At 38.1% G+C, this 26,838-nt stretch overlaps 1 protein-coding gene across 3 annotated transcripts in view; it reads right to left on the bottom strand.

Moving 5' to 3' along the window:
• Positions 1-26,838, bottom strand: part of GRM1 (glutamate metabotropic receptor 1) — a 428,462-nt gene that overhangs the window by 108,863 nt on the left and 292,761 nt on the right. For all 3 annotated transcript variants that reach the window (XM_005211024.5, XM_059889816.1, NM_001206004.1), the window contains one exon: positions 6,194-6,429. In XM_005211024.5, coding sequence (XP_005211081.1) covers positions 6,194-6,429 — 236 coding nt within the window. The remainder of the gene's footprint in view (positions 1-6,193; positions 6,430-26,838) is intronic.

Below are 26,838 nucleotides of genomic sequence, written 5' to 3'. Positions count from 1 at the left end.
ATACAAATTTACATAATAAGTTAGCTCAAAATAGAAATTTCATAGAGTGCAAAACCTGGTGAGGCAAATAGTTTATAAAAAATTAGTAACCAATCTAGAAATTGTGAATGGCAGTCTCCAAGTTCCGGGGCAAGAATACACAGGTTCAGAAGCCTTGAAATTTTGTTATATCAGACTGTCATTAACTGACTAGTCCTCAGTTGTTGGTAAGCATTACTGATGTCTTTCATTATGTTTTGGATAATAACCAAGTACAAGGATATACTAGCTTTAAAAAGCATTGTGACCATCTGTTCTTGATTGGTACAAAGAATAAGAAGAGAAAGTAAAAGTTTGTCTATAAATACACTAGATTATAAAAAAAGCTGATGGCAACATAGTGAACCCAATATAGTCATATAGTTAATATACTGTTGCTGCTGCTGCTGCTAAGTCGCTTCAGTCGTATCCGACTCTGTGCGACCCCATAGACGGCAGCCCACCAGGCTCCCCCGTCCCTGGGATTCTCCAGGCAAGAACACTGGAGTGGGTTGCCATTTCCTTCCCCAAGGCATGAAAGTGAAAAGTGAAAGTGAAGTCGCTCAGTCGTGTTCGACTCTTCGCAACCCCATGGACTGCAGCCCACCAGGCTCCTCCGTCCATGGGATTTTTCAGGCAAGAGTACTGGAGTGGGGTGCCATTGCCTTCTCCAAAATATACTGTTAGCCACAGTAAATCTTAATATTGCCATATTTCAAGATAATGATAATATTTGTTTTCAAGGAACCTCCAAAATATCATGTTCTTAGACCAATAATTATATATTCAGAAATCTGCAGTGAAGGAATAATCCAAAAATAGTAACAACAACAAACATGAAAACTTTCTGTATCATACTGAGTTGATTTTTTTATAAGAAGGAAAATTGGAAGTGACCTAAACACTCAACTATGTGAGAATGGCTAAGTAATTATAGTATAATTATTGAATAGAACATTATGGAGCTATTAAAATTGTGGTTATAAAGGCCACACAGCAACATCAAAAAAGTAAAGCATGATCTTAAGTAAATAAAGATACAGAATTATACACACACTATGAGTATAATTATGCAAAACAAAATGTGCTGGTAGGAGTTGCCTTTTGGAATTCCTTATTTTAGAAAGCCTTATAAATGTTCATGTCTTTTGATTGAGTAATTCAACTTCTGGAAATGTATCCAAGAAAATTATCTGATATGCAAAAAGGAAAAATTTAGAAGAACTTTTATTGCATCATTGTAGTTTTAGTTTCAATTGTGAAGATATGAAAAAGAAATGATTTTAAATAAATTACAGCTCATTTGTTTGCAGAATGTTATATAACCATTAAGAATGAAAGAATTTATAAACAGTGCTGCGATGAACATTGGGGTACACGTGTCTCTTTCCCTTCTGGTTTCCTCAGTGTGTATGCCCAGCAGTGGGATTGCTGGATCATAAGGCAGTTCTATTTCCAGTTTTTTAAGGAATCTCCACACTGTTCTCCATAGTGGCTGTACTAGTTTGCATTCCCACCAACAGTGTAAGAGGGTTCCCTTTTCTCCACACTCTCTCCAGCATTTATTACTTGTAGACTTTTGGACCGCAGCCATTCTGACTGGTGTGAAATGGTACCTCCACTGTTTATAATAGCCAGGACATGGAAGCAACCTAGATGTCCATCAGCAGATGAATGGATAAGAAAGCTGTGGTACATATACACAATGGAGTATTACTCAGCCATTAAAAAGAATACATTTGAATCAGTTCTAATGAGGTGGATGAAACTGGAGCCTATTATACAGAGTGAAGTAAGCCAGAAGGAAAAACATAAATACAGTATACTAACGCATATATATGGAATTTAGAAGGATGGTAACAATAACCCAGTGTACGAGACAGCAAAAGAGACACTGATGTATAGAACAGTCTTATGGACTCTGTGGGAGAGGGAGAGGGTGGGAAGATTTGGGAGAATGACATTGAAACATGTAAAATATCATGTAAGAAACGAGTTGCCAGTCCAGGTTCGATACACGATACTGGATGCTTGGGGCTAGTGCACTGGGACGACCCAGAGGGATGGTATGGGGAGGGAGGAGGGAGGAGGGTTCAGGATGGGGAACACATGTATACCTGTGGCGGATTCATTTTGATATTTGGCAAAACTAATGCAATTATGTAAAGTTTAAAAATAAAATAAAATTAAAAAAAAGAAAAAGAAAACGCTGAAAAAAAGAATGAAAGAATTTAATGACAAAGAGAACTTTGTAATTTTTTTTTAAAGTTTGCATTCATTTTTAAAAGCAATATATAACAAAAATTTAACAGTGTATTTAGTAGAAATACATCAAATATTTAACAGAAATTAACAATGGCTATATAATGGTAAATTTTTAATGTCTTTCATGTTTATTATGCTTTTGTATATTGTCATTTTGCCTATACTAAGCATAGTAGTATGTACTGCTTTGGAAATCAGAAAAAAGCATAAAAGCCTACATAGAACAAAATAAACACAAGAAAATATTGGATTGGCCCAGAAGTTCATTTGCGGGAAAACCTGAATGAACTTCTGGGCCAATCCTATACATGTATTGGCCCTGTGTAAGAGTAACTAATTAAATGTTGTGTGCTTGTTTTTTCTACTTTACATAGCCTGAAATGTAGTTATATTAAATTTGTAATTTCAAAAACTGTATGCATTAATGAAATGACCCATGCCATATCTTATTTGTCATATGGTAAGACATGACAGTAATGATAACTCTTTACATTTATGTAATGATTTACAAGTTGCAAAATATCTCCCTCACATTATTCCATTCAATTCTCACACCTGTGTGAAGTAGAAATTGTTACCACGTTCCAGTTGTAGAAATTTAGACTCAGATGTTAAGTGAGGTCCTCCGAGTCACGTGGCAGATGCCCGACTGAACCAGTGTTAAACCCAATGGTTTAAGTTCCAAGTGTTCTCTCAGCTTCCATGGAATCATTTCAGCACTTCTTGCAGGGAATGATACAGCACTGTCGCTGCCAACACCACACAAACGCTGCAGGCAACTAACACACTTGCTGGAAGACAGTGATGCTGATTTTCTTTGTACCTACTTTTCCCACTGTCCTCGCAATGATTGCTTTTTTAGAAATTAGACTTCGATGTTTCAGTTAGTGCTTTTCCAACACATCTCAAATCCCTTGATATACTCAACTAATTAAGCAGTGATGTAGCCCTTGCATGAAGTACTTTTTAATTAGCTACAGTGATTCCCAAATTATTCAGCTTCAGTTCAGGGCCCTTAATATTCAAACTGACAATCCAGCGCATGTAAACTCTTTATTTAAATAGTGGTATCTGAAATGAAGCTCAGTAAAGGTTTCTATGGAAACTAACTTCAATATCAAAACTTTCCAAAACATCAAAATGACCCAATTAGAAGTGGTAAAAATAAATGACAGAAAGGGTAGCTATGAATAGTATGGAAAGGTTACTTCTACTTCTTTACATTAATTTTCATAAGTGTGCCTGCATATTCATTAGAAGACTATGCAATTCATTTGATATTTAAGAATATCAAGTAGACAAGAATGTTACATGAAGTGAAATTTGATTTTGCTCTGCAATAAAACTGAAGTCAATTTCATATGGAGATTAAAATTGAAGAGTTAGTTTACATGACTGTGTACATATAAAGATATAGATAAACACTACTAAAGATAAAAGTCTGGGTTTTTGCAGAAGAAAAGATGAAAACTTTTATAAATTATTTCTAAGTAGAAAAGTTAATAAGCCCTTTGTCATCCTTATAACTAAGAACAAAGGGAAATATTTGCTGAACTTGACTCCAGAATGAAATCCAAATAAAAGCATATTTATTAACTTTTGTAATCACATAAGAAGCTCTTAAAAAAGGCTTTGCAAGTCAAGCATAATATGAGAACAATTCATGAATGTACCATTTTTTTCCTGCTATGAATGTTAACCAAGTTTAGATATTAACCTTGATATTTGCATGTAATGTGACAAATGAAAACCCGAAGTGTCGTTGTACACGGCTGCAGAGTTCTAACTTTTGTTTCAAAAGCTTAGGTCACAAGATATTTCCCTGGGAATTCCTAAATAAAGACATCCACACATGTTTAAAAAGTAATATTCTGAACTTTACTAATGAAACAAAATATCACAATGACATATATAATTGCATCACTAATAGCCTCTCAGATTTAACTTATCTGAAATTTATCTCCTGATCCTTAAAACCTACTTTTCCTGGATTCTTCCTCATCTCAGTCAACAGTGACACTATCTTTTCAGTTGCTCAGACCAGTCTTTCTTCACAATTCTGTCAGCAAATGCCCTTAGCTCTCATTCAGAAGAGCCTCAGAATCAATCAGCTCTCTGCATCTTGCTTGCCACAACCATGGCCCAATCCAGCACACTCTCACTGGCATTATTATAGCAACCTCCTCACTGCTCTGCTTCCCTTTTGTCAAAACTGAAAAACTGCAGCAAGTAATTCTGTTCAGAAAAAATAAGACTGATGCCATCTCTGTTGTGCTCAGACTTCCCAGTGGCTTCCTATCACACTCAGAACAAAGCCACAATTTTCACAAGGCACAGTGAAGTCCTGTGGGACTGTTTCCCCATGTGCCTCTCCTACTTACCTCCTGTTATTCTAGGAACTCACTGGCTCTGGCAGCCTGAGTTCCATACTGTTCTCCCACTAAACCAGGCATTCCAGTGCCTCTATTTATTTGCTACGCCCTCTGCTTGGAATGCCCTTCCCAGGCGTTTGCATAGTTCACTCTCACGTCTTTTTGGCTGCACCACATGACACGTGGGATCTTAGTTCATGGTCCAGGGATTGAACCTGTGCTTCCTGCAGTAGATGTACTGAAAGCCCAGAGTCTTAACCACTGCAGCTGGTGCACTGATTTTTTTTTAATTGGGGTATATTTGCTTCACAATATTGTGTTAGTTTCTATTGTACAAGGAAGTGAATCAACTATATGTACACATGAACCTCTCTCTTGGACTTCCCTCCCACCCTCCCATCCCACCCATGTAAGTCACCACAGAGCAATGAGCTATACAGCAGTTTTCCCACTAGCTATCCATCTTACTCATGGTAGTATATATATACGTTAATTTCAATCTCCCGATTTATCCCATCCCATTTCCCCCCCACCAAACCATGTCTACATGCCCATTTTCTACATGTGTTTCTATTCTTGCCCTGCAAATACGTTCATATGTATCATCTTTCTAGATTTTACATATATGCTTTCATATACGATATTTGTTTTTCCCAATGAAATTGGGTCGCTTGTAGAGACGTGGATGAACCTAGAGACTGTCATATAGACTGAGGTTCTAGACATTTCTAAATAAAATCTTTTCAGCCCATGTCCCATCACTGCTACAATCCAAATTTGGTCATAGATAGTCTTTAATTCTCTGGTACTTCCTGGTGGCAGGGAGAAGGGAGACATGCTGTGGAGTTCATCAAGCTCTGAAAGGTCTTAACCATGCACTGCCCTTCTTGGGCATCCTCTAGTGGTCAGTGCAGGGGGTATCAGTCCCACTGAGAACCATCAGTAAACGACTTTCTAATATCAAAATATGAATGTTATTAAAGCTAGAAATAATTTGTGTAGTTAGCCGTATTCTTAGATAATTACCAAGATGAAATTACAGACATTTTCATCGGTAAAACAGAGGAAAGTAACTGAGTTTTTTGGTCACCTGTGCACATAAACACCCATGTTGGTGATGTGACCCTGGGTGGCATCTTATCTTCTTTTGGTTTTCATATCAAAGCAAAGTCATAAAGAAGAAAAAGAGATCAAACCAGTCTGCTTACTAATGTCTGTGGGTTAACATCTCCTAAGCATGCCTACAATAAATCTCTTTCCTCTGGCCTGAATACTAAATACTTGAATTCTGTTTGCTTTTCCTTTATTCATTATTTCTTATGACTTGTCCCACCAGAGATCAAAGCAGTCTCCATGTTTCCAGAATATAGAAGCATGAATCCTTGGGGGAACATACACTTCCTCCTCATTCTAGCTATTTTATAAATTAAATTGGAAATTTAGTCTTTGTGTCTCCAGCCTTGGCACCTTCTACATTCATTCAACAAGCTGGAGGAAATGACCAAAATTTGAGCTGTGATTTTGTGAAGATGAGTTACCTGTGCAGATTCTTTTAAAGTTGGGGTTTTCCAGAATGTGTCCTGGTAGGCGGCACTGGAACCGATGTTGCCAGAACTCAGGGAACCAGGGATTCCTTGTATTAGTGTCCAGCCTCAGTTTCAGGAAATAATCATCAAATGACCTGACCTCTGGAGACTGCAGCTTTATCGTGATTCCCCCGTTGGCTTCCACCTCATAACCTTCAATGACTTCATCTCTGTCTGCCCATCCATCACTAAAAAAATGTGGGGATTGGGGTGGGGAGAGAGAAAGACAAAAGTCTCACAAATAGGGCTCTGAGTTATGCATGAAAGAAGCAGTTCAGCAAGATTGAAAGTTTTTTTAAGCCAATATTGTTATCCATCGATCACTTTTTTTGTGGAGAGCGGAAAATTGTAGAATCATCACATCTTGCTTGTTTTTCACAATAGTGAAAATGATGATGAAGATGATGACAGTAACAATTACAAGAACTAACCATTGAGCATGTATTAGTCATCAGATTCTGTGCTACTCACTTTTACAGAGTCAGATGTTCAACAAATAGCTGAAGTCCTGGTGAATCCCAGATATGGGTCCAGGCAGTCTGACTCCCAAGTTCATTGCTGTTTACAACTAGACCACAAAGCCCCTTGGTTGCTCTTCAAACCAGAAGAAAATAAAACCCAGGTACTTAGGTCTTCTCGAAAAGAGCTAAGGTTTGAAGGTTGCGATCAAGACCATTATATGAATTACATTATATGCAGTAGAAAATTGATTTAGCTCAGAAACATGACAACCACAGATTTTGCCCCTGGATATTGTTCAAATTTGCATCTCTTAGAAGTGACCAGATGCTTTTTTTCCTAATGCTATTTCAAATTAGCGGCATTAAGAGAAAACAATCTAGCTCCGTAAAATAAAAATAATCTTCCTGCTTACTAAATGACACTTCGGACACTTCATCTGTAGGTTCAAATCTTTAAAGTTTGTTCACTTTCTAGAACATTCACATCTCCCATGATTAATGTTCCTGCAGTTTAACTCAAGTGTACATTTGAGCCAGATCAAACCTCATGTGAGTGGCTGTGATCCCTTCCCAAGAACAGGTCAAAGAAAATAAATGCATTAGATAGACTTAAACAGGCAAAGGACACCTTATAAAAGACTATCTCAATAGGCCAAAAATACTGAACTCAAGTCTACTGAAACATAACCTGGAAAGGTTTTTAAGGGTGAGTATGAGACTTCCCTGGTGGCTCAGTGGTCAGGAATCTGCTTTCAATATAGGAGACACAATAGACATGGGTTTGAACTATGGGTTGAGATGATCCCCTGGAGAAGTAAATGGCAACCCACTCCAGTATTCTTGCCTGGAAAATTTCATGAACAGACTAGCCTGGTTGGCTACAGTCCATGGGGTTGCAAAGAGTTGAACATGACTGAGCACACACACATACACACGCACGCACACACGCATGAGCTAGAGAGGAAGTGTTGGAGGACTCAAGAGTGGAGCTTGGCCAGTGTGATTAAACCATTTGCATTTGATAACTGTCACTTATCTAAGTTAGTTTTCCATCTTTCCACGGAAACTGAGATAGGGGTCTGCTATTATATTCTTTGCAGCCAAAGATGGAGAAGCTCTATACAGTCAGCAAAAACAAGCCCAGGGGCTGACTGTGGCTCAGACCATGAACTCCTTATTGCCAAATTCAGACTCAAATTGAAGAAAGTAGGGAAAACCACTAGACCATTCAGGTATGACCTAAATCAAATCCCTTATGATTATACAGTGGAAGTGAGAAATAGATTTAAGGGCCTAGATCTAATAGAGTGCCTGATGAACTATGGAATGAGGTTCATGACATTGTACAGGAGACAGGGATCAAAACCATTCCCATAGAAAAGAAATGCAAAAAAGCAAAATGGCTGTCTGGGGAGGCCTTACAAATAGCTGTGAAAAGAAGAGAAGCAAAAAGCAAAGGAGGAAAGGAAAGATATAAACATCTGAATGCAGAGTTTCAAAGAAGAGATAAGAAAGCCTTCTTCAGTGATCAATGCAAAGAAATAAAGGAAAACAACAGAATGGGAAAGACTAGGGATCTCTTCAAGAAAATCAGAGATACCAAAGGAACATTTCATGCAAAGATGAGCTTGATAAAGGACAGAAATGGTATGGACCTAACTGATGCAGAAGATATTAAGAAGAGATGGCAAGAATACACAGAAGAACTGTACAAAAAAGATCTTCATGACCCAGATAATCACGATGGTGTGATCACTGACCTAGAGCCAGACATCCTGGAATGTGAAGTCAAGTGGGCCTTAGAAAGCATCACTACGAACAAAGATAGTGGAGGTGATGGAATTCCAGTTGAGCTATTCCAAATCCTGAAAGATGATGCTGTGAAAGTGCTGCACTCAATATGCCAGCACATTTGGAAAACTCAGCAGTGGCCACAGGACTGGAAAAGGTCAGTTTTCATTCCAATCCCAAAGAAAGGCAATGCCAAAGAATGCTCAAACAACCGCACAATTGCAGTCATCTCACACGCTAGGAAAGTAATGCTCAAAATTCTCCAAGCCAGGCTTCAGCAATATGTGAACCGTGAACTTCCTGATGTTCAAGCTGGTTTTAGAAAAGGCAGAGGAACCAGAGATCAAATTGCCAACATCTGCTGGATCATGGAAAAGCAAGAGAGTTCCAGAGAAACATTTATTTCTGCTTTGTTGGCTATGCCAAAGCCTTTGATTGTGTGGATCACAATAAACTGTGGAAAATTCTTCAAGAGATGGGAATACCAGACCACCTGATCTGCCTTCTTGAGAAATTTGTATGCAGGTCAGGAAGCAACAGTTAGAACTGGACATGGAACAACAGACTGGTTCCAAATAGGAAAAGGAGTTCGTCAAGGCTGTGTATTGTCACCCTGTTTATTTAACTTATATGCAGAGTACATCATGAGAAATGCTGGACTGGAAGAAACACAAGCTGGAATCAAGATTGCTGGGAGAAATATCAATAACCTCAGATATGCAGATGACACCACCCTTCTGGCAGAAAGTGAAGAAGAACTAAAGAGCTTCTTGATGAAAGTGAAAGAAGAGAGCAAAAAAGTTGGCTTAAAAGTCCACAATCCAAAAAACAAAGATCATGGCATCCAGTCCCATCATTTCACAGCAAGTAGATGGGGAAAGTGGAAACGGTGACAGGTATTATTTTCTTGGGCTCCAAAATCACCGTGGACGGTGACTGCAGCCATGAAATTAAAGGACACTTGCTCCTTGGAAGCAAAGCTATGACAAACCTGACAGCGTATTAAAAAGCAGAGACATTATTTTATTAGACAAAGTTTCATCTAGTCAAAGCTATGGTTTTTCCAATAGTTATGTATGGGTGTGAGAGCTGGACTATAAAGAAGGCTGAATGCCCCAAAACTGATGCTTTCGAACAATGGTGTTGGAGAAGACTCTTGAGAGTCCCTTGGACTGCAAGTAGATCAAACCAGTCAATCCTAAAGGATATCAACCCTGAGTATTCATTGGAAGGACTGATGCTGCAGTTGAAGCTCCAATACTTTGGCCACCTGATGCGATGAGCTGATTCACCAGAAAAGATCCTGATGCTGGGGAAAATTGAAGGCAAAAGGAGAAGGGGATTACAGAGGATGAGATGGTTGGATGGTATCATGAGTTGAGAAAACTCTGGGAGATGGTGAAGAACAGGGAAGCCTGGTGTGCTGCAGTTCATGGGATTGTGAAGAGTCGGATACAACTGTGCAACTGAACAATGACAACATCACTCTTAATGATCACATTTCAAAGGGATGGATCCTAGGTCACTGAGAAAAAAATTCTATGTTGTAAAACTATCCAGAGGTTGGGAGAAATTTTACATTTCTCTTTACAGATAAAGAATTGACACTGGCATGATTTTGAAAGTAAAAGCTCTGAGAAAAGGGAAGTTAGGGGATCAAAGTCAGGAAGAAATGTGTCTAAAGTCTAGTCAAGCTTTGAAGAACATTAAGAGTGTCACAGTCAACGAGTGGGTATATTCCTCTACCCACTGAGTGGTGCCCTGCAGTTTCTGGATCACAAACATTTAGTCTCTGCCAGAGAAAGTTTTGGGTCAAACACATATGACAGGCTGCAGCTCACTCCTCTTCTTATTACCTGAGGTGTTCTCCACTTAGCTGAGCTAATTGGTATAATTTCATTCCAGAATCTTACCAGTAAACCACATAGGAGCTGCATTTTCAACAGATCAAGGGTTGTAGAAGGGATAGTTGACTTAACACGATTCAGAACTAAAGGAATTTTGAAATAAGGTATAGTCTAGCTAGACCAGAGAATGTCTATATGCATCTCATAAATCCACTAAAATATGCATTGCAATATTCTGCATGGATCTTTCTCTTTCTCCCCCTTCTCCCTTCCTCCTTCTTCCCTCCTTTCTTTCCTTCCACATTTATTTGGCACCCTCTATGTGCTAGATGCTCTGCTCTGCTCAGGATTCAGTTGAGAATGAGAAATGCTATTCTCTTCCTCCCTAGTGTTACAGACTTGGGGAAAACAGACGTTAAACAAGACTTGCAAATACTATGGAGGTAAAGAAGGAGAAGCAACCAGTAACTGGAGAAGGAGGGGCTTCAGGGCCCAATTAGTCTGGTGTGTATGTGAGTGTGGGTGAAGAGATGATTTAGGGATGGCTTTCCTGAGAAAGTGATGTCTGAGCTGAGACCTAAAGGATGAGTAGACATTAGTCAGGTCCAGATGGGAAGAAGGTTCAGTAAAGAACGTTCCTGAAAGATTATCCAGCACACAGGAAAGACCAAGACTCATTCAAAGAATTTAGGGTCTGTTCATTGGAGCATAGAGAGACATTAGCAAGAGATGAGGATGTGGGCAAAATTCCATCCAAGGAATTGTTAGTCTGAGGACTACAGGAGGTCCTCAAGGTATTGTAAAACTATTATTGAATGAGGTCATTTAGCTCTGCCCCTGGTGGTAAATGACCTGAGTATTTTGGGGAACAAATCCTCAGAAAATGATTGCCAATCAAATAGACTAAAAGAGAAAAAAAGGCCCACTCTTTCATCTTTCCATATCCTCTAGTTAGAAAGGTTTGAACTAGTTTAATTATTTAGATTTATTCACATTTATATCATAACTACACCTATAGCAGTTTGAAGATGAGAGCTATTGTTCATGTCACATTGAAAAGGAGGGTAAAAGTAAAACCAGTTTAGGCTTTCAAGAAATCCTGCCTATGAGTCTGTATTTAAAATCAAGATGACTTACTACTTGAAGGAAATAATTACTTTTTTTGATGTTAAGCTTAGGGATGAAGTCTGCTTCTCCTAAGTTAATATTATGTGAAACTTTTATGTGTGCTTATAGTCCAAACAAGAAACGCACAATTTTTAAAAGTATGAAATGAAATGAGCCTTCTCTAATGTTTACTTGTATTCTTAAAAAAAAAAAAAAAATCCTTAAGTTTGTATAGCAAGTAGCATGTGTCGGTGCTGGAAGCAGAGAAAGTGTGACCTCCTGACCTTTTATACACCAATACAGAGAAGGACTTCATAAGAGGAAACTTTTGTATATGAATACAGACAACCTGAATTTGGGGAAACTTCAAGGGGTTTAGTGCGGAATCCCTCCATCCCCTTTGCCATTGGACAGAGCCCTTTCTCACTCCCTGTAGATGACCCCTGCCGGGGTCCAGCCCCGGCTGATCCAGGGTATTCCAAGGAGAGACGGCATAGGCGACCTATTTATTTAAATATTTTATCAAAGATATAAAGAGTAATAGGATGAGGATAGCTCAGTAGGAAAATTCAGTGGAGAAAAGAGGCTGAGTAGCTTGGTTTACGCGGGAGACCAATAAAACTTCAACACAAGAAGTTTGCACCACTTACGTAGGCCGCAGCCGTCCTTCCATTCTCCCGAAGGAAAGGAGACACTGAGGCCTCCCCGGTCGGATCTTAGAAGCCCAGGCATAATTAGCAAGCATGGCAGGTTCCACGCTCCTGATAGAGACTCACCCAGAATTTGGGAGAGAGAGCGACATGGGGAGACCAAGTTTCGGTGAACAAGGCCCGCACTTTATTTTCCAAAGTAGTTTTTATACCTTAAGTTGTGCATAGAGGATAATGGGGGAAGGGGTGGAGTCATGCAAGGACAGCAGTTCCTGGTCCTAATCGAAGCCAGGCTTTCAAACTTATCATATACAAAAGTTCAGGTGAATTACATCATCTTCTGGCCAGGAGGCCTGTTAACATTTTAAGAAACTTATCTTTCTCTAAAGGTGATTATTCCAAAGTCAGGCACCAGCCTCCAAAAAAGCACTGGACAAAGCTGCATTCCTATAGGGCAAAGGTGAGGTGGGCTCAGTCAAGAAAAGAATTAACTCAAGGGTCCAAGGTTACAAACATTGAGGCTACTACTTACACCAATTATATTAATCAATACACTGCCAGGGACACAGCAGGTAAGGGATATGGAAACTTAGCAGCAAACATTGGCCCAACAAGTGAAAATCCCTTCACCAATACAATTTCTAATCAATCTTTTAACTACTCAAAAGAATCTGTGTTTAGATAGTTTAGAACATCTCCTGACTCTCACAGTTGGGAGGCTCTGAACAATCACATGCTGCCGGAAAAACCTATTCAGGCAGGCTAGAGGATTTCCAAAGGAGTTTGTAGGTTAAACACTGTCACACCCAGGAATTATTAACTGGAGCTGTAAGCTAACTCTTTTTTCAGAGAGAGGTAGTGGGGGACAGCCCCCCGTAAAGTCAGAGATGTAGGTGAAAGCACAAAGCAGAAAGTAGGCAGACTCTGGTTTTGGGGGTAGATACTCAAGAATTTCCAGGGGGACTCCTGAGGCTCGATCCCGCCTTGCCGTATGCCGAGCCTCCTTCCTCATGACCTTTGTCATGGGCGGAGCTCCTCACGCTGGCTCTTGGCAGTGATAGAATTCCAGTTGAGCTATTCCAGATCCTGAAAGATGATGCTGTGGAAAGTGCTGCACTCAATATGCAATATGCACTCAATATGCAATATGCTGGATCCCTGCAGACCCCCTTCTAGAAATTAGAATTGGCATTAGATCCAAGAGGTTATAAAGTCAAGGACAACCAAAACATGATAGAGAAAATATTCAAACTAAGATTAGTTGGTGAATATCCTTTGAGGTGTTAATTGCTAAGTTTTGTATGAGGTCTTAAATCTATCACAGGTGAGATATAAGGGAATACTAACAAATAAAAAGTTACAAAAGGACATCTTTAAAGCAACTCCTTGTTTGTACATATTTTAAATATTTCTTCTGTATACCACTTGTTAAATACATTTACAGAGACTGTTGAAAATTTTTCATTGTTTAGGTGTAGTATTGGGATTTTTGATGGGGGTATTGTTTTGGTGAATTCTCTGTGAGGCACACTTGAGAACAGAGAGCCAGCAGCTCTCGTGATGCCTATTATAGATTTTTCTTTCCTTATTGATGCTGGTAGGGTGGTGGTGATGGTGGTGGTGGTGGTGGTGGTGATGCTGTAGATAGTGCTTGGCCACAGATGTCCTGTGGGCATCTGCTCAACCTCGGGTGTCTGGACTGAATCCTGCTGTGCTGGGTGCTGATCATCCTCAGGCAGTGCTGAACTCTTCTGAGGCACATTCACAGCCTCTAGTTTTTACTTCGTTTTCTATCTGGGGTCTGGAAATGGAACTGTGAATGAACAAGGTGAACGTTTAATGGGAAGCTACATGTCTTAATTATTCCTTACAAATATATGAGACTTCTTATTTCCCACCCTCCTCAACATTTTTAAACAGCAACCCTTTCATAAGGCTGTTCTTCTCTTCTCACAAAAGCATTGTTCTAGTCCTGTGAAATTCCACAGTCCAAACTTATAACAAGAGTCCTTCTACTTGATACATTCTGATATTAATAAGAGAATATTATTTTTGATTCTACCTATTCCAACTTGAAAGGAGCTATAGAATTGTTATTTTTGCATTATATCAGACAAAATAATTTAATAAGCAACTCATAGTAAAAAAAAATGCAATAGTATTCATTTTAAAAGCCACACAAAAACATTTTAGAAACTCTTATTTACATTCAATTAAAATAATTACAGCCTTGAGAGTAAAGCAACTTGATTTGTGTAATGAATTCAAGTGATTGTGTGTACCCAATAATAAAACTATAATTCTTTAAAAATAATCCAAAGATTATCATATAACCAGGGAAAGAAGAAAAGCATAATAAAAATAATATTTTCAAAAACACAAATAGACAAGCACAACATTCCATAAATTACAATGCTTAACTATATTTACAAAGGTTGAAGAAATGTAGGGTAATGTAATTTAAGTCAAGTGATGTCAATTAGGAGAAATATTTTGGACGTAATGATGGCATTTTCAATAATAACTGAGACTGGCTTTATTCATTCAACATTCTTTCACTGAGAGTCTGCATGAGTTCAGCATTTTGCTGACTGCTGCAGATAAAATTGCTGAAAAGTAGAGGCAAGGCCCCTGCCATCAAGGTAATTAATTATAGGGGTGGGTAGCCTGGCCACGAAATACACAATAGCCATAGAGTTGCAATCACTGAAAGAAAAAGAAGATAGGCTGCATAAGCACAGAGAAGGAGCAAAGGGGTCTTGCCAAGGGAGATTCTACCCAAGGGGAAACAACATCTAGGATGAGACCTAAAGGATGAGCTGAAGTTGTACAGGTAAAAGGGAAGACTGGAAGGGGGACCAGCTAAAGAGGCAACAAAACTGTCAAACAACAGTGAGGCTTTCAGTTTAGAGTGTACAAGGCAAGGAAAGATAGGACAAGCACAGATGAGATCTAGAAGAACCCTAACATCTTTGTCAAGGGTTTTGGACTTCATTTAGGATGATGAGAAACTACTCAGATTTTCAGCAGGAATGTGGCATGATTAGATTTGTTTTAGAAAAGTTGTTCTAGAAAGTACTAGAGTTGAAGTACCAACACAAGTTGGTACTTGTGAAGATTCTTTGGTTCTAGAATTCCCAGAAAAAAACTGTGTAGAAACAAACATAGACATGTACACACACATGCACACACAGCCTAATTACATTGCATTAAAAAGCAGAGACATTACTTTGCCGACAAAGGTCCATCTAGTCAAAGCTTTGGTTTTTCCAGTAGTCATGTATGGATGTGAGATTTGGACTATAAAGAAAGCTGAGCGCCAAAGAATTGATGCTTTTGAACTGTGGTGTTGGAGAAGACTTTTGAGAGTCCCTTGGACTGCAAGGAGATCCAACCAGTCCATTCTGAAGGCGATCAGTCCTGAATATTCATTGGAAGGACTGATGCTGAAGCTGAAACTCAAATAATTTGGCCACCTGTTATGAAGCACTGACTCATCTGAAAATACCCTGCTGCTGGGAAAGATTGAAGGCAGGAGAAGAAGGGGATGACAGAGGATGAGATGGTTGGATGGCATCACTGACTCAATGGACATGAATTTGAGTAAGCTCTGGGAATTGGTGATGGACAGGGAAGCCTGGCATGCTGCAGTCCATGGGGTTGCAAAGAGTCAGACACGACTGAGTGACTGAACTGAACTGAACTGATGAAGGCTTAGTTGACAGTGCTGATGAATCAAGAACTGGGGTAGGGACCACAATTAGTTTATATTTAGTTTTAAAATTAGTTATTGCCATGAATAAAGAACTGACAAAAATGTAGGTATCTTTATTTAATTATCAAGGATAGGCATTTAGAGATCACTCAGCCTGATGAAAAGCAAAAGAGAATGAGGGGATAGTGTCACTTTTTACTGTTTTGTATAGATGGAATTTGAATTCAAACAGAAGCCTTATTTCTAAAGTTATGATGTTTCAGTAGAAAATGAAGGTGGGGGAGAAAAATGGAAGATATCGAAAGACAAAAGAGGAAGAATGAAAGGAATGAATTCTCAAGCAGCTGAAGCTGATCAAGGTCAGATCAGGTATCCTTACTTTCTCATCTACTCTTCACTCCAAGACCCTAACCCACCTCTGTCATCCTGAGCCTGGAATTATCTGCCACCTGGAGACTTGCGATTATCTTCCTCTCCAAGCAAAAATGTAGGGCAAAGATGTCTATTGATAAACATTGCACACAGCCTTGCAAATGTGGAGGCAACTTCTCAAACCTTCTGTAGGCCATTTCTCATGTATTAATGACAATTTCAAGCCAGTGTGAAAGAAGGGTGGGCCTGTGGGGAACTGCTTGTGGACAAATAGGTCTTTTTTTCTTCCTTAAAATTCTACTACCGAGGTAGCATCATAGTTTGTCTCTCATTCAACTAATATGAAGACATAACGTGAGAATAGGGACTGGTTAAACTTTCTAAGCCTCTGTTACTCCACCTATAAAGTGGGGATGAAAATGATGTCACCCCATTAAGAGCTGTGTGAGAATTAAACTAGATAATCCATATAAAATACTTTTCACAATATATAGGTCATGATGAAGTCTTACTAGATATAGCAGTTCTTTATCATCAGTCTCATGATGTAACCAATGTACTGAACAGTATCAATGTGTGGGAAAGACTTTCCTACAAAAGTGCTTCTCACAGTGTGATCCAGATATTGGTGCCAGTTCATGAATTATTTGTTACCAATTGATGAGGAGATACTGAGAGTAAGCATTTAGAAAAGGTACAGCAGTTAGACATTGTTGCAAGATCTAAGAAACTGATGGGTGGACTCATGTCTTTGAATAGGGTTTAACCACTTCATTTTCCAATTCATATGGTGAATTGCCTGTGACTCAAGCCCATGCACAGCCATATGCAGTAGAACTCAGTTACAATGTGTGACCTTTTGAAGTTACTTTGCCAAATGTAACCCCAAATTATATAAAATCTGAGAATAAATAAACATTTATTTTTATCAGTTTTTACAATCACATTAAATTTTAATTGACTGTTTTATGAGTTATCATATAAGATTACTTTCTATTTCGGAGAAATAAAATTTTCATTATTTACTTTAATTTCAGTTGTATGTGGTCTCACAAGCTTCACCAGAATTTTTTCTTATACAAAAAGACACAATTTGCTGAGTGTGGCAATGGTATTTGAATGCAGACAATGTGGAGAATTTTGATTTCATAGAAACAAGGCAAAAAGAGTTCCAATGAAATTTACCTGAAAATATGTTGGCTTATATGTTGAATTTATTCCTAATTGATGATAAAATGCTGAAACCATAATGTATTATTTGGGAGGCTATTTTAGCTAATGAATTTGTGAAATCATCAAAATAGTTGTTTGTAGTACCCACTCCCCCACGCCACCCACCCCCACCAGCACCCTTTTCTACAGTTTTGCTTTACTCCATTTTAGTTTTCCACAGTCAAACATGGTCTGAAAATATTAAATGAAAAATTCAAAAAATAAACAATTTATAGGTTTTAAATTGCATGCTGTTCTGAGCATCATGGCTTCTCAGGCTAGTGCTAAAGAATCCTCCTGCCAAGTGTAGGAGATGAAAGAAATGCAGTTTTGATCCCTGGGTCCAGACGACCCTCTAGAGGAGGAAATGGCAACCTACTCCAGTATTCTTGCCTGGGAAATCCCATGGACAGAGAAGCCTGGTGGGCTACAGTCCATGGGGTTGCAAAGAGACATGGCTGAACACCTGAGTAGAATGATGAACTCTCTGGAGGTCCTGCACCATTGAGCCCAAGGTGTGAATTACCCTTTTTCCGGGTTATCCTACCTGTTAGTCACTTAGTAGCCATCTTGTCTCAGTTATCAGATTGACTACTTGTGATAACCACTATCTGATAACTACTTGTTATCAGATATTACTTGTGTTTAAGTGACCCTTATTTTACTTATTAATAATAATGGCCTCAAAGTCCAAGAGTGGTGGTATTGGCAATTGAGATATACCAAAGAGAAAGCGTAAAATGCTTCCTTTAAGTGAAAAGGTGAATGTTTCAACTTAATAAGGAAAGAAAAAGATTGTATGGTGAAGTTGCTAAGATCTAAAGTAAGAACATATCTTCTTCCCATGAAATTGTGAAGAAGGAAAAAGAAACTTGTGCTAGTTTAGTTAGTGTACCTCAAATTCAAAATCTGATAAAAGCATATGTTCAATATTCCATGTATAAATATTAGTGTTTCGTGGGTTTTATATGAAATGGCATTTGCAATTGCCAAAAATTATATATGTATATAGATGATAAGGTATTAGTGAATGACTGCATTTGCTTAGAAATGTTCAATGACTCTGGTAAAGAAGGTAATTCAAGGTCTACTTTCTGATACCATCATAGCTCGATGATTTCCCAAACTGCCTAATGATGTGGAAGACTAATTACCTGAATAAATAAAACTGGCAAAGCATTCTTTCACTGTAAGTTGATGAATGTGCAAATATTGTTTTTTGTGGCAGTTCTTTTAGTATATGTGTGGTTTGAAAATGACAAAAATTAGAAGAAAGAAATCTCTGCTCTGATTTAAATTCTCTTTCGTTTATGACTGAGAAGTACAAGTAGCTCTAAATTTTGTAAAATTTTGAAGAACTGTTTTATCCACAAACGTGGTTGACAGTTTATGCTTTATATAAAGGTATGTTCTGATGCTGCAACTGTCAGCATCAGGAAAACATTTGGAAGTACCTACCTAAGTTATGTCCCTTGTGAGAGAATGCAAATCAGTGCAATGCTTCCCTCATTGAGAAAGTCTTGATATAAAAAAAAGTCAGCTGAAGTAAACAATGCTGGTGACATAGCATAAATTTTGAGTTATGTAAGAACCTATACTGGCTTCTCAGAACTGACTGTTAGCATTTCTCTTCTGAAAACTGCCTTCATAGACTAAAATCATCAAAAATGGTGATACATATTTCAAGTAAACCAGTAAATACTACAAACTGGAGATCCTTTTTTATTTTTTTCCCCACACAGCCAGTTATAATAATATGGAATCTGACCATAAACAGCTATTTTTGGTATTGAAGAAAGAAATTGTGTCCAGAGTGTCTAAACTGCAAAATAAGCACTTTGTTTCTTCAGGATAAGAAATAAGGTTTGTTCTGACATTTAAACATATAAATAGGAAAGTCTGACTTGCTGTATTTACTGACACTTTGGATATACTTAATAACCTTCATATTTCTAGGAAAAGCAATAATTCAATTATTTTTCCAAAGGAAATCTAAGATTAAAGAGCAAAATTAAAAGTTAGAAACTGTAAAGAACAGGTTTTTTTGTAGATTGCTGTGTTAGCCGCTCAGCCGTGTCTGACTCTTTGCAACCCCATGGACTGTAGCCCACCAGGCTCCTCTGTCCATGGAATTCTCCAGGGAAGAATACTGGAGTGGGTTTCCATTTCCTTCTCTGGGGGATTTTTCTGACCCAGGGATCGAACTTGGGTCTCCTGCATTGTATCACAGTTTTAACTTTAAAATAATGATCAGTGAGTAAAAAATGATCTTGATATTACCATTTGCAAAGTGTTGCCAGCAAACACTATGATTTTGATTGCTTTATTCTCCTTGGACTACCTAACAAAATACCATAGCTGGAGACTGGTGGCTTAAACAACAGAAATTAATTTTCTCACAGTTCTGGAGAATAGAAGTCCAAGATCAAGGTTCCAATGGATTCAGTTTTGCTGAGAGCCCTCTTCCTGGCTTGCTGACTATGTAATCACATGGATTTTCCTTGGCATAAACAGAGAAACAGTTAGAAGGTATAAGTTTTCCGGTGCTTCTTCTAACAAGGACACTAATCCTATTGGATCAGGGGCTCCACTCTTATGACCTTATTTAACCTTACTTAAATCCCTAAAGGCCCTATCTCCAAATACAGTCACATCAGAGGTTAGGGCTCCAAGAGATAAATTTGCAGATATTCAATTCAGTCCATAGCAGATGGAATAATACTAAAGTTATCATTCACTTAAAAATCTTCATGTAAGAAATTAATGTATCCAGAATTCACATATTTCAACAAAAGATAATATAAATTGAACCAAAAATTTATGGAATAAATTATTGGAACTGGCTACTGAAAAAGGATTAAGAATGACCTTTGAAAATACATCATCACTCACTTTACTTGATTCCAAAATTTAAAATAAATATATAAAACTTGCTGAAATTGCTATAAAATCTCTTATTCTATTTTCATCAATAGACTTTTGTGAGGCTGGTTATTCTAGAAGGAATTTTATTAAAACAAAATAAAGAAGCAGTTTATACATGCATAATCATATGGAAGTATCTTTGTTTATCCAACTGAGATTAGATAATTTAATAAACTCATTTACCATTAAAATTTTTTAAATATTGATATGCATGGGTTTTGTTCAAAGTGTGCACATAAGCATTTAACATATGGAGTCTCTACTTTGCTTACAACTTCTTGTGTATTTATAATTATAGAATATTAAAAGTTACAAGTATGATAGTAATTTTCTCTGCTAGTCATCTAGGCACACACTTTCAATACAAAAAAATTTTTTTTGTAATTCTTTCTTTTCTAATTTATTTTATTATATTTACTGACATGATATTTTATGCCTGTTGAATCTAATAATATAACCTTGGGCTTGTATTTGCATGTCTTTATGCTGTATTTAATTTCTTAGCAATTTATCTTTTTTGTATTTTATCAAAGTAAAATCCATACTAGATTGGGACTTAAAAACAAGGAAGAGAGTTTGAGAGGCACTGTTCCAGAAGATCTCTGTATCCTTTATGCTTTGGAAATTGTTAAGATAAAGACTTTGCTATACAACAGTTCCAAAAACAGACACCTCAGAAACTCCATCTCTGCTTATGGTAAATGAAGCCATGACTATCGGCAGAGTCTTTTCATTTTGTTGGGAAGCTTGCTAAATTCTACAGAATGAAACGACAATTCTTTGCTCCCTGTTTTAAATCCCTGGCAGTGTTATTGCTGCTGAATCTTTCTCTTTTTGGCTCCCATGCTGTTTGAGTGAGAGGCTTCAGTTGCCCAGATAATTGTTAAGAACCAACTGAAGGGAGGCAAGAGATTTAGAAAAAGAATGCAATAAGAAGGCAGACTGCTTCTGATTAGAGCATAAACCAGATCCTGGCACTCCTCTGCTTACAGCAAACCAGTGCCTTTTCATCTCACCCCAAACCTTTTAAAGAGTACCTTAAAAAAAACCCTGCTTCTTCTGAGCCCTGTTAAAATTTCTCATTTCCACAAGTCTACCTTTTATTCTACTCTAGCCACCCTGGCCACCTTGCTGTTCTTTAATGAGTCAGAGATATACCCTGGCCTTAGGATCTTTGCACCAGTTTTTTTCTGTCTGGAATTCTGGAATTCTCATAACTTGAATATTTGCATAGCTTTCTCTTTCACTTTCTTTAAATATGCTCATATATCACATTCTCATAGCGCTCTTTCCCTATTTAAAGTTGGGATCTTTCTCTCTATTCTTTTCTATTCCCCTTTTCTCCTTAAAATATCACTATATGACATACCATATAAATATATTTTCTAAGTCCTTCCAGTAAAATGGAAGTGCCACATAGGTAGAGAGGTTTTTTTTTTTTTTTTTTCTTTTTTTGTTCACTTATATCAATATAATCCCAGAATTTAAACTAGTTCTTGGTTCATAGTAGTGCTCATTAAACATTTGGTAAATGGATTAATGGATAAAAGAATCTGTGAAATAATTTATATTCAAGAATCCATAGAAAATGCTAAGATCAGTGGTATGCTAGAGGTCACTCATACCAGCTCGCAGGAACCCATTGTCGACATCTCCTAGATCTGCACTAAATGACCTTATGTCAGTACGTTGAAATTAGCCATAATGAAAGTACTTATTTCATGTATATATCAGATTCCATAAGAAAGTACCGTAAACTAAGTGGCTTAAAACAACAGAAATATATTCTCTCAGAGTTCTGGAAGCTGAAAGTCTGAAATCATGGTCCCCTGTAGCCACGCGTCCTCTGAAACTCTAGGTAGAATCCTTTCTTATTTCTTCTGAGTTTCTGGCAATCACCATCAATCCATGGCATGCCTTAGCTTGCAACTGCAGCATTGCAATCCCCACCTCTGCTATTCCCCTATGCGTGTCTGTGCTTCTGTGTCTCTTCTCCACTTACAAAGTCATCAGTTATATTGTATTAAAAGCTACTCTCAGTTCAGTTCAGTTCAGTCACTCAGTCCTGTCTGACTCTTTGCGACCCCGTGAACTGCAGCATGTCAGACTTCCCTGTCCATCACCAATTCCTGGAGTCTACCCAAACTCATGTCCATTGAGTCATGATGCCATCCAAACATCTCATCCTCTGTTGGCCCCTTCTCCTACTCCAGTATAAATTCACCATCACTACACATTTGCAACAACTCTATTCCTAAATAAGGACACATTCTGAGGTATTAAGGATTAGTATTCAACCTATTCAACAAAATTGTCTTGAAGAGATATCTAGTCTTTCCCATTCTATTGTTTTCCTCTATTTCTTTGCACTGATCACTGAGGAAGGCTTTCTTATCTCTTCTTGCTATTCTTTGGAACTCTGCATTCAGATGCTTATATAATTAGAGATACCAAGGGAACATTTCATGCAAAGATGGGCTCAATAAAGGACAGAAATGGTATGGACCTAACAGAAGCAGAAGATATTAAGAAGAGGTGGCAAGAATACACAGAAGAACTGTACAAAAAAAGATCTTCATGACCAAGATAATCACGATGGTGTGATCACTCACCTAGAGCCAGACATCCTGGAATGACAAGTCAAGTGGGCATTAGAAAGCATCATGATGAACAAAGCTAGTGAAAGTGATAGAATTCCAGTTGAGCTATTTCAAATCCTGAAAGATGATGCTGTGGAAGTGCTACACTCAATATGCCAGCACATTTGGAAAACTCAGCAGTGGCCACAGGACTGGAAAAGGTCAGTTTTCATTCCAATCCCAAAGAAAGGCAATGCCAAAGAATGCTCAAATTACCGCACAATTGCACTCATCTCACATGCTAGTAAAGTGATGCTCAAAATTCTCCAAGCCAGGCTTCAGCAATACGTGAACCGTGAACTTCCAGATGTTCAAGCTGTTTTTTTAGAAAAGTCAGAGGAACCAGAGATCAAATTGCCAACATCTGCTGGATCATGGAAAAAGCAAGAGAGTTCCAGAAAAACATCTATTTCTGCTTTATTGACTATGCCAAAGCCTTTGACTGTGTGGATCACAATAAACTGTGGAAAATTCTGAAAGAGATGGGAATACCAGACCACCTGACCTGCCTCTTGAGAAACCTGTATGCAGGTCAGGAAGCAACAGTTAGAACTGGACATGGAACAACAGACTGGTTCCAAATAGGAAAAGGAGTACGTCAAGGCTGTATATTGTCACCCTGCTTATTTAACTTCTATGCAGAGTACATCATGAGACACGCTGGACTGGAAGAAGCACAAGCTGGAATCAATATTTCTGGGAGAAATATGAATAACTTCAGATATGCAGATGACACCACCCTTATGGCAGAAAGTGAAGAGGAACTCAAAAGCCTCTTGATGAAAGTGAAAGAGGAGAGTGAAAAAGTTGGCTTAAAGCTCAACATTCAGAAAATGAAGATCATGGCATCCGGTCCCATCATTTCATGGGAAATAGATGGGGAAACAGTGGAAATTGTCTCAGACTTTATTTTGGGGGGCTCGAAAATCACTGCAGATGGTGACTGCAGCCATGAAATTAAAAGACGCTTACTCCTTGGAAGGAAAGTTATGACCAACCTAGCAGAGACATTACTTTGCCAACCAAGGTCCATCTAGTCAAGGCTATGGTTTTTCCTGTGGTCATGTGTGGATGTGAAAGCTGGACTGTGAAGAAAGCTGAGTGCCGAAGAATTGATGCTTTTGAACTGTGGTATTGGAGAAGACTCTTGAGAGTCCCTTGGACTGCAAGGAGGTCCAACCAGTCCATTCTGAAGAAGATCAGCCCTGGGATTTCTTTGGAAGGACTGATGCTAAAGCTGAAACTCCAGTACTTTGGCCACCTCATGTGAAGAGTTGACTCATTGGAAAAGACTCTGATGCTGGGAGGGATTGGGGGCAGGAGGAGAAGGGGACGACAGAGGATGAGATGGCTGGATGGCATCACTGACTCAATGGACATGAGTTTGAGCGAGCTCCAGGAGTTGGTGAGGACAGGGAGGCCTGGTGTGCTGCGATTCATGGGGGTTACAAAGAGTTGGACACGACTGAGCAACTGAACTGAACTGAACTATTCAACAAATCTTTTAAGAAGGCACAGTGTAACCCATAACAATGGGCAACCGCTACAAATCAAGACTTAATTGTTCTACTTTGTTTCTTTTTTTTTTAATCCTTTTATTTTTTATTATTTTTTATTTTATTTATTTTTTTTATTTTTATTTTTTTAAATTTTATTTTATTTTTAAACTTTACAATATTGTATTAGTTTTGGCAAATATCAAAATGAATCCGCCACAGGTATACCCGCGTTCCCCATCCTGAACCCTCCTCCCTCCTCCCTCCCCTACCCTCCCTCTGGGTCGTCCCAGTGCACCAGCCCCAAGCATCCAGTACCGTGCATTGAACCTGGACTGGCGACTCGTTTCATACATGATATTATACATGTTTCAATGCCATTCTCCCAAATCTCCCCACCCTCTCCCTCTCCCACAGAGTCCATAAGACTGATCTATACATCGGTGTCTCTTTTGCTGTCTCGTACACCGGGTTATTGTTACCATCTTTCTAAATTCCATATATATGCATTAGTATACTGTATTGGTGTTTTTCTTTCTGGCTTACTTCACTCTGTATAATAGGTTCCAGTTTCATCCACCTCATTAGAACTGATTCAAATGTATTCTTTTTAATGGCTGAGTAATACTCCATTGTGTATATGTACCCTAGCTTTCTTATCCATTCATCTGCTGATGGGCATCTAGGTTGCTTCCATGTCCTGGCTATTGTAAACATTGCTGTGTCTCTTTCCCTTCTGGTTTCCTCAGTGTGTATGCCCAGCAGTGGGATTGCTGGATCATAAGGCAGTTCTATTTCCAGTTTTTTAAGGAATCTCCACACTGTTCTCCATAGTGGCTGTACTAGTTTGCATTCCCACCAACAGTGTAAGAGAGTTCCCTTTTCTCCACACCCTCTCCAGCATTTATTGCTTGTAGACTTTTGGATAGCAGCCATTCTGACTGGCATGAAATGGTACCTCATAGTGGTTTTGATTTGCATTTCTCTGATAATGAGTGATGTTGAGCATCTTTTCATGTGTTTGTTAGCCATCTGTATGTCTTCTTTGGAGAAATGTCTATTTAGTTCTTTGGCCCATTTTTTGATTGGGTCATTTATTTTTCTGGAGTTGAGCTGTAGGAGTTGCTTATTATTTTTGAGATTAGTTGTTTGTCCGTTGCTTCATTTGCTATTATTTTCTCCCATTCTGAAGGCTGCCTTTTCACCTTGCTAATAGTTTCCTTTGTTGTGCAGAAGCTTTTAAGTTTAATTAGGTCCCATTTGTTTATTTTTGCTTTTATTTCCAATATTCTGGGAGGTAAGAAAAGAAAGTGGAAATGTTAGTCACTTACTTGTTTCCGACTCTTTGCGAACCCATGCACTGTAGCTTGGCAGGCTCCTCTGTTCATGGAATTCTCCAGGTAAAAATACTGGTTTGGACTGTCATCCTGGATCTTCCCAACCCAGGATCAAACCCGCATTTCCTGCAGTGCAGGCAGATTCTTAACCATCTGAGCCAACAAGGAAGTCAGTTGTTAATCTACCAGCCACTAACTACAATATGTGTGACATTTTCTCTGAAATTCAGGATTAGTTCTGAACTTCCTACCTGTTAGATGAGCTAAAGTTTATTTAAATGATTATTGTTTAGTTCTAAAATATCCATAATTGAAATTAAATGCTATTATTTTTTAAATAAAAAGTTACTTTTTATGAAAGTTATTGTTACATGGTTTATATATTTGAATCACTTTACATGCAGAAGCATCAAAAAGTACAAAACATCCCCAGGACAGACCAAAATACTTTTAATAAATACTATGAATTTTAAAACAGATTTAAAGTTTATATTTGCAATTATTTGAATTTGAGCAGTATATTTGCAGCTTTTATGCTATAATCAGATGTGTATCTGTGAATGCTTTAGGTCCCTCAGCTTCAAGTTCTTAATGATACAGTAATAAGTTGAGTTATGTCTATAATTTAGTAAATCATTCTAATAATACAAGAAAATTAAAACAAAGATAGTATATATTTACAGAGTACTTTCAATTTTACATTCTATGTACAGTAATTCATTTAGAGTACATTTGGATTCATTGAAACATAAATTCAGATCTTTTAATATTAGCTGATTCAAATCAGTTGCACTATTTCATTTAATAAATATTTGCTGATATCCTATTTAGTGTCAAGCACTATCAGATCCTGAGAGCACGTTAATTAATAAAACCAGAAATGTTCTTATTCTTCAAATTAAATTTAAATTCATATGTGGGGCTCCTACTTCTGGCCACACTGGAGTAACAAGTAGCAAATCTACTCTTATGTCTGAAAAAACCAAAACATTGGACCAAATATATAAAACAATGGCTCTCAAGACATTTTTACCTTTGATTATGA

The sequence above is a fragment of the Bos taurus genome, chromosome 9 (genome assembly GCF_002263795.3).
Source record: "Bos taurus isolate L1 Dominette 01449 registration number 42190680 breed Hereford chromosome 9, ARS-UCD2.0, whole genome shotgun sequence".
In the NCBI taxonomy this organism is placed as follows: Eukaryota; Metazoa; Chordata; class Mammalia; order Artiodactyla; family Bovidae; genus Bos; species Bos taurus.
This window is presented reverse-complemented; position numbering and strand designations above follow the sequence as displayed.